The sequence below is a fragment of the Littorina saxatilis genome, linkage group LG3 (genome assembly GCF_037325665.1).
Source record: "Littorina saxatilis isolate snail1 linkage group LG3, US_GU_Lsax_2.0, whole genome shotgun sequence".
Lineage (NCBI taxonomy): Eukaryota > Metazoa > Mollusca > Gastropoda > Littorinimorpha > Littorinidae > Littorina > Littorina saxatilis.
Genome location: NC_090247.1, coordinates 65,050,368 through 65,057,867, shown reverse-complemented (window position 1 = coordinate 65,057,867; position 7,500 = coordinate 65,050,368). Strand labels below are relative to the sequence as shown.

General features: G+C 44.3%; 1 protein-coding gene across 1 annotated transcript in view; it reads right to left on the bottom strand.

Annotated features, from left to right (window-relative positions):
* LOC138962959 (uncharacterized) overlaps positions 1-4,426 on the bottom strand; it is a 5,754-nt gene extending 1,328 nt beyond the window's left edge. The window contains exons 1-2 of the mRNA XM_070334928.1: positions 2,636-4,426; positions 1-1,433 (exon numbers count right to left, since the gene is read on the bottom strand). The exon at positions 1-1,433 is cut by the window's left edge and continues 1,328 nt beyond it. Coding sequence (XP_070191029.1) covers positions 354-1,433; positions 2,636-4,186 — 2,631 coding nt within the window. The 5' untranslated portion in view covers positions 4,187-4,426 and the 3' untranslated portion in view covers positions 1-353. The remainder of the gene's footprint in view (positions 1,434-2,635) is intronic.
* Positions 4,427-7,500: the final 3,074 nt, after the last annotated feature.

Sequence of the window (7,500 nt, the reverse complement as noted above, 5' to 3'; positions counted from 1 at the left end):
TCTCTCTCTCTCTCTCTCTATCTCTCTCTCTCTCTCTCTATCTCTCTCTCTCTCTATCTCTCTCTCTATCTCTCTCTCTCTCTCTCTATCTCTCTCTCTCTCTATCTCTCTCTCTCTCTCTCTCTCTCTGTCTCTCTGTCTCTGTCTCTCTCTCTCTCTCTCTCTCTCTCTCTCTCTCTCTCTCTCTCTCTCTCTCTCTCTCTCTCTCTCTCTCTCTCTCTCAATATTATCAGCGAAATCAAAGAATGCACGATTGGGATCTTTGGATGCATGCAGCTGCTAAACTTGGCTGCTTGATTGTCTGTTCTGTACCTGCAGACTATGGTTCTATGGGTTTGGGGGTAAGGCCGTCACTAACTTTGGTGTTTATCTTTTTTGGTGGAAAGTCCTGAAAATAACCGTGAATCGACGTCGTTTTGCCCATCGCAAAAATCCCAAGTATGTCTCTGAGATTGATCCATGTTTTTACTGTTCTGACAACCAGGTGTGCACGTTGCTGAGGCTGGGTCTCTCCATCCCTCTGATGGCTCGCGTCCGAAGTTCTCTGGCATTATTCCTTCAGCACGGTCTGTTCGCACTGAAGCAGAGCCAAACGCTGGCTGGTACGAATGTCGACGAGGAGCAGGCATTGGACGTTTACGTGGATGTGCACGAGGCAACGGGACGGGTCGGGCAAGAGGTGTGTGCCCGTCAGACTCAGGCGGCAAACTATGTTCATCTTCCACTACCTCAGCCTCATGGTCGGCGCAGTCTGCAGCTGCTGTTGTGCTAGGTGCAGTATCCAACGCTGGCATCGACATCAGTTTCTGAATGAGTGCATCGTCTGCCTCGTCTGCACTGCGATCCTCTTTTTCATCTGTGTTTCTTGACAACTCTGGCCTGCGGTAGAGCACCTCATTCTCTGACGTAAACTGTGCGTGATTTGCAGGTACTGTGGTATCGTTTTGCTTATTGCAGGGTTTTCCCTCTTGGTGAGCTGGTAAACACGCCGTTGAATTAACATCCCAAATGGTATCTGTCGGTTGGCTCACATGCGTCATGGCAGATCTGTCGACAGGTTCGTTTTGCTGGTTGAATTCAAGATCGGACATCTCAGAATCTGACTCCAAAGCCAACGAGCTGCCGACTGATCTGCAAGTCGGTACTTGTGCACTCCGAGGGTCCACGTTCACGTTGTCGACAGGGTTACTGAAGCGATCTGTAATGTCAGAACCAGAAAATCCTTTATAACTGGAGTCATCCACAAAGTCAGATGCCGAAAATTCTGACTCTGGAGCTTCCACACGGTCTGAGGACGTGCCAGTTATTGCTAGCGAACCCCGCTCGTTTATTTCTTGTGAATCACTTGCTGACTGCGAGCCAAGATGGTTACCGCTTGAGACAGAAGAGGAGTCGGAGCCGTCCTCTTCCAAACCTTGCGGCTGCATATAAATCTGTGGAAAAGATTGAACCAAATGTATACTACATTGTACATGATCGTAGTGTGCAAGATCTAGCATAGTTATCTTAACGAGTACGTTCAAGTATTGCCTGAATTATATACATTTCACAAAGTTTTAAAGCATTGGTAGTATTGTAGCCAACAAAAGCATGAACCTTGAACCAAGAATATCATATATTTGGAGAAGCGACATCTGACTGTAATAAACACGCAAGCACAGTAATTGTGTGGGGTTTTTTTTGTGTGTGTGTTTTACAGAATGATACCCTACTTCCTGGTTAAAAGACTGTTCGTATTACTAAAGACCTGAAAAGGTATTTACATGGAACAAGAGTACCCATTAATACAACACATAGCAACAATGTACAGCTTGACTGCAGCGCTTCCTGTACGGGCGCTGTGGCGGGGTGGTAAGACGTCGGCCTCTAAATCGGAAGGTCGAGGGTTCGAATCCCGGCCGCGGCCGCCTGGTGGGTTAAGTGTGGAGATTTTTCCGATCTCCCAGGTCAAATTATGTGCAGACCTGCTAGTGGCTTATCCCCCTTCGTGTGTACACGCAAGCACAAGACCAAGTGCGCACGGAAAAGATCCTGTAATCCATGTCAGAGTTCGGTGGGTTATAGAAACACGAAAATACCCAGAATGCTTCCTCCGAAAGCGGCGTATGGCTGCCTAAATGGCGGGGTAAAATCGGTCATACACGTAAAATTCCACTCGTGCAAACACACGAGTGTACGTGGGAGTTTTAGCCCACGAACGCAGAAGAAGAAAAAGAAGACTGCTTCCTGAAAAAGTGCTAAAATACATTCGCAGATTAAAACAGATGTGCTAGTGACGCAATCAATGATTCCTACACTGCGAAGAACGCAGTCTGGCTATCCATGGTTTGTATGATAGAAGCAGAAGGTTGCTCTAATACCAGCTAAAAGCTTTGACAAATCTATTGGGATTGAAACGACTGGCACAGTATTTATGTGGAGGAAGGTACTTTGAATCACATTCAGCTTGAGGATTGTTTACGACAGACTATCAAATACAAACAAATAAGTAAGTTTATAGTGGTTTTTTTGTTTTTTGTTGTTGTTGTTGGTTGCTTCGTTGGTTCGCGGGTTGGTTGGTTGGTTCGTTTGCTTGTTTGTTTCTTTGTTTGTCTGTTTGTTTGCTTGTTTGTAAAAAAAAAAACCCACAGCTTACGTGCTCGAACAGCTCATCCATTGGCAACCAATTCAATACTTTGCCGCTATCACATCCGATCCACAGTCGTCCATAGTAGTCCGTGAAAAGAGCAGTCGGCAGTTTCAGCAGCGGACACTCACAAGCTAAATGCTTGATTGGGTTACCGGTGTTCACATAGTCTACCATGTAAATGGCGGAACCATGTGCTACGAGGAGAAGATGTTGATCAATGTCTTTGTAAAAACATGCGTCCACCGGATACACGTGTTTTTCTGCATGAGGTTTGAACGTTGTCAGAGGTTCTTGTGCTTTTGGGTCTAGCTCTTGTGGGCGTTTAAATACAGCTACAGAGCCTACGACCTCCTGTTTTGGCGCTGGTCTTTTGGGTTTTGTTTGTTGGTCAGAAACAACTACACTACGCTGAATGACAGCAAAGTATTGTCCAGTTTTGTCAGCGACCACGCTTTGTGGATTTTCTACAAGCACACTAAACAAGTGACTTTTGGTGGAGTCAACCAGGATTTGGTAAATCTTTCCTTTTTCGGGCTTCTGGGATAACTTGTGTTTAGACGGACTCACTTTTACGCAACAGAGAAAATTTCTCAACGTGTCAGTTTCTTCTGTATTTGACAACCATGACCCAGCGTCTATTAAGGTGTTTGTTCCAGTCACTGCGCAGATCACAAATATTCTTCCGTTGGGAGTCGATGACAACCGCGGCTGATGACACCCAGTGATCGTATGTCGCTGCAGTAACATGTCGTCTTGGTTATAAACAAGCAAGTCGAACACATCAGCCCCCTGAGACTTCTCCGGGAGGGAAGCGGCTCTGTCAGCGACAACACATACCCGTTCATCGCTCATCACGTGTATTGCTCGCACTCTGAACGGCACGGTTAGTCTCAGAGCGGTGGCCATTGCCGATGGCTCTGAACTTGTGTACGCCAATCTTGGAAGACCCATAATACTTTCTATCTGATCGCTCCATTGACTATAAATCTGTGGAAGGAAAAGGTGGGTTTGGTGCACTGAAACGTTGACTGTCGGTGTCACTGGCAGCATTGACAAAGAAGACCATCGTCGTGTGACCTCAAAGTCCGTCATTTCACTGTCCAGTAAACGCATCATGGCTTGCTGGTGCTTTTGAAGTTTGTTTACTTCTTCTTCTGTCTCGTTGACGTTCCAACACAGTTCTTTGCGTCCATTCTGATCTGCGAACGTCTCCACTGCCTCTTTCTTTTCTTGCACGATGTTATTTATGCAACTTATGATTGCGTCGGCTCGGTCTTGAAATGCGATTTTCGTCTCTTCCACAGAGTTTTCGAAGCTTGCGAGCACCGAGCGTTTCTCCTCAAGGACAGTCTGTGCAATCGCTTCTCGCTCTTTAAGCTTTTCCACACTAGGAATGATTTGAGCTCGAATATTTGCTGCTGCTCCTTGTATGTCTTTGGCCGGATGGTTCTTATGGTCGGCTTCCTTACATTCAGTGCAGATCAGCTTGTTGCAGTCTATGCACTGCATGATTAGTAGATCTGTTGGGTGATCTTCGCACCACGTCTCTTTCTCCATTTTGTTCTGATTAAGCTGCTTCACACTGATCTTGATTCTGGATTGTTACCGGCCCAAACTGCATCTACGAAGTAAGAGATTTAAGTTACGCGAGAGACCATCATGTCGATGTTTTACGAGAATGTACAAACACTTAGCACGAAGTTCATCTATACTGTGGTCTACACAACTGTATACGGAAGTAGCATGTGACACGAGTCCCTATGACGACACTTACACATGCATTGCTGATATAAGCAATATATATATATATATATATATATATATTTATAGTAAAACAGTCTAGATATGAATTGTTTGCTTATGTAGAATTTATTTCCTCTGATAGTCTTGTCACAAACACTCTCTTCTTTCGGAAAGACCCTTCTTCCTGCATGTCATTCACAAGTCACTCTGAGAAGAAAACAGCTCATTGTCTGAATGACGCACTATTCACGAGGAATATATTCATGTCGTCCATTTGACTAGAGCCAGGTACTAAAGAATGCTGTTGGAAGGTATTGGTGTTGAAACCTTATTCCTCGTGCACTCCTCAGTTCTAATGCGATTTTTAAAGGCACAATCCTTCCGTAAAAAAAGTTCAGCTCACTAGCTGAGATCTGCCCATGTCTGGGATTTTGTTTGTGTGTTTGTTTGTTTGTTTGTTTTATTGTTTGCTTAACGCCCAGTCCACCACGAAGGGCCATATCAGGCCGGTGCTGCTTTGACATATAACGTGCGCCACACACAAGACAGAAGTCGCAGCACAGGCTTCATGTCTCACCCAGTCACATTATTTTGACACCGGACCAACCAGTCCTAGCACTAACCCCATAATTCCAGACGCCAGGCGGAGCAGCCACTAGATTGCCAATTTTAAAGTCTTAGGTATGACCCGGCCGGGGTTCGAACCCACGACCTCCCGATCACGGGGCGGACGCCTTACCACTAGGCCAACCATGCCGGTCCAGGTCTGGGACAGGACGATCGCTCTACATGGGAAACATACCAAAATCAACTTCATGACTGCTTCATTTGCAGTGTTGGAACTATTTTTGATGAAATATTTTCCTTAAAGCCACTGGCGTTGACCTAAACACAATCATAAAAACGTCCAACTTGGTGCATAAAACAGCCAGTCTGTTGGCTGTTGGTATGTGTCCAAGTGGAAGGCTTAATTGCCCTACACCACGGAAAAGCCTGGCAAGATCTGTGAGCGGAATCGTTTACACGGGACGGACAGGGCCTTTGAATAAGCAGCAGTACTCGTAAGGCCAGCCTACGGGGAATGTAATATCAACCTCAAGGTTGAAAGTACAGTTTGCACTGGCTGTTCTCATTCACGTATAGGTCTATCAAAAAACAAGAAAGGTAAGTTGTTGGAACGTTTGTTCTTGACAAAAATACGTTACATTCACAAATATATCGACCCAACGGTCTTTTAAGTGCACAGACAAACAATTAGTTACGAAAACTTATCTTGATGGAATTTTCTTTTGCCTGCCACGAAGCCGAGTTTTGTTTCTAACACATCTGGGTCTTCAGCAATGCGTAGATTGCCAAAATCAGCGCAGTGTTTTCTCAGGGCGGCTTGGGAAGGTCATAGGTACGTTAAGATCAAGTTACGGGAAGAAGGATCCATTTCTGAAAGAGGAAAGTAGATGTCACACAACTATCAATACTACCCTCTGTTTTGAATTCATGACACGTACACGCTTGAAAGAAGTAAATGAATTATAATGATTGTGCGTCGTTCCTTACATTAAGTGTAATGAAACTACAAAGCATACATGGTTCAGATGTGGCCTAGAAAGTCGCAAGAGCCTTGTGACAGATTATAGCCCATCAAAATGTTGCAAATAAAGTTGAAAAGTTAACGGTGTGAATAAAAATACAATGTTGCATTCTGCCCAGAAGAAGAACCCAAATACCGTTAGCCTTATTGCGTTAAAAACAAAACTTGTTACTTTTTACATTTAGTCAAGTTTTATTTGACTAAATGTTTTAACATAGAGGGGGGAATCGAGACGAGGGTCGTGGTGTATGTGTGTGTGTGCGTGTGTGTGTGTGTGTGTGTGTGTGTGTGTGTGTGTGTGTGTGTGTGTGTGTGTGTGCGTGCTGTGTGTGTGTGTGTGTGTGGGTGTGTGTGTGTGTGTGTGTGTGTAGAGCGATTTAGAGTAAACTACTGAACCGATCTTTGTGAATTTTTTCATGAGAGTTCCTGGGTATGATATCCCCAGATGGTTGTTTTCAGTTTTTTTCGATAAATGCCTTTGATGACGTCATATCCGGCATTTTGTAAAAGCTGAGGTGGCACTGTCACACCCTCATTTTTAAATCAAATTGATTGAAATTTTGGCAAAGCAATCTTCGACAAAGGCTGGACTTTGGTATTGCATTTCAGCTTGAAGGCTTAAAAATTAATTAATGACTTTGGTCATTAAAAATCTGTTTTTCGTATTCTTCGTCATTTTCTGATTCCAAAAACATATAAATATGTTATATTCGGATTAAAAACAAGCTCTGAAAACTAAAAATAGAAAAATTATGATTAAAATTAAATTTCCGAAATCGATTTAAAAACAATTGCGTGTGTATGAGTTCATAGTGTGTGTGTGTGTGTGTGTGTGTGTGTGTGTGTGTGTGTGTGTGTGTGTGTGTGTGTGTGTGTGTGTGTGTATATATATATACTAGAATGAATACCCACTTCGCCGGGTAGCCGGCTTCGCCGGGAAGAAGTACTTAGAGCCGTACGCAGGCTTCGCCGGGTCCGAACAATGGACCCGCCAAGCTTAGGTCCCTCCCGGATTTGTGGAATGGGAACAGCACGAAAATGATTCAGTGGCCATAATGCCATTCCTGACCATATCGAGTCCCATCCTTGTCGACGAACGTAACCGTGTTAATCACCTTTGGAGGCGAACCCCACTCAAACAGGATTGAGCAATTTATAGCTTATCTGTATGCCCTTTTGAACTGTTATGGCTTTTCAAAGGAAGGCCAGTACATACAAATACGTTAAAATTAATATTAAAAGTCCTACGGTTTTGAGCCGCCAGACCACATCACAAACAGAACTGAACAATCCCCAGGTGTTGCTCACATAGAGACGCACACACACACACACACACACACACACACACACAAACACAGAGAAGCCGTATCTATAGAGAGATAGACGACAGTGTATTTTTCGCGTGGCTATAAATTGATTCGACCTTTGCACTTTTACAGTGAGGATAATTTACGGGTCCAATTTACGTTCTGGACACTGCGGTGACCTTCTAAAAATAGTAACAGAACGCCGGGAATATCCGAAGACGCCCCACTCATAC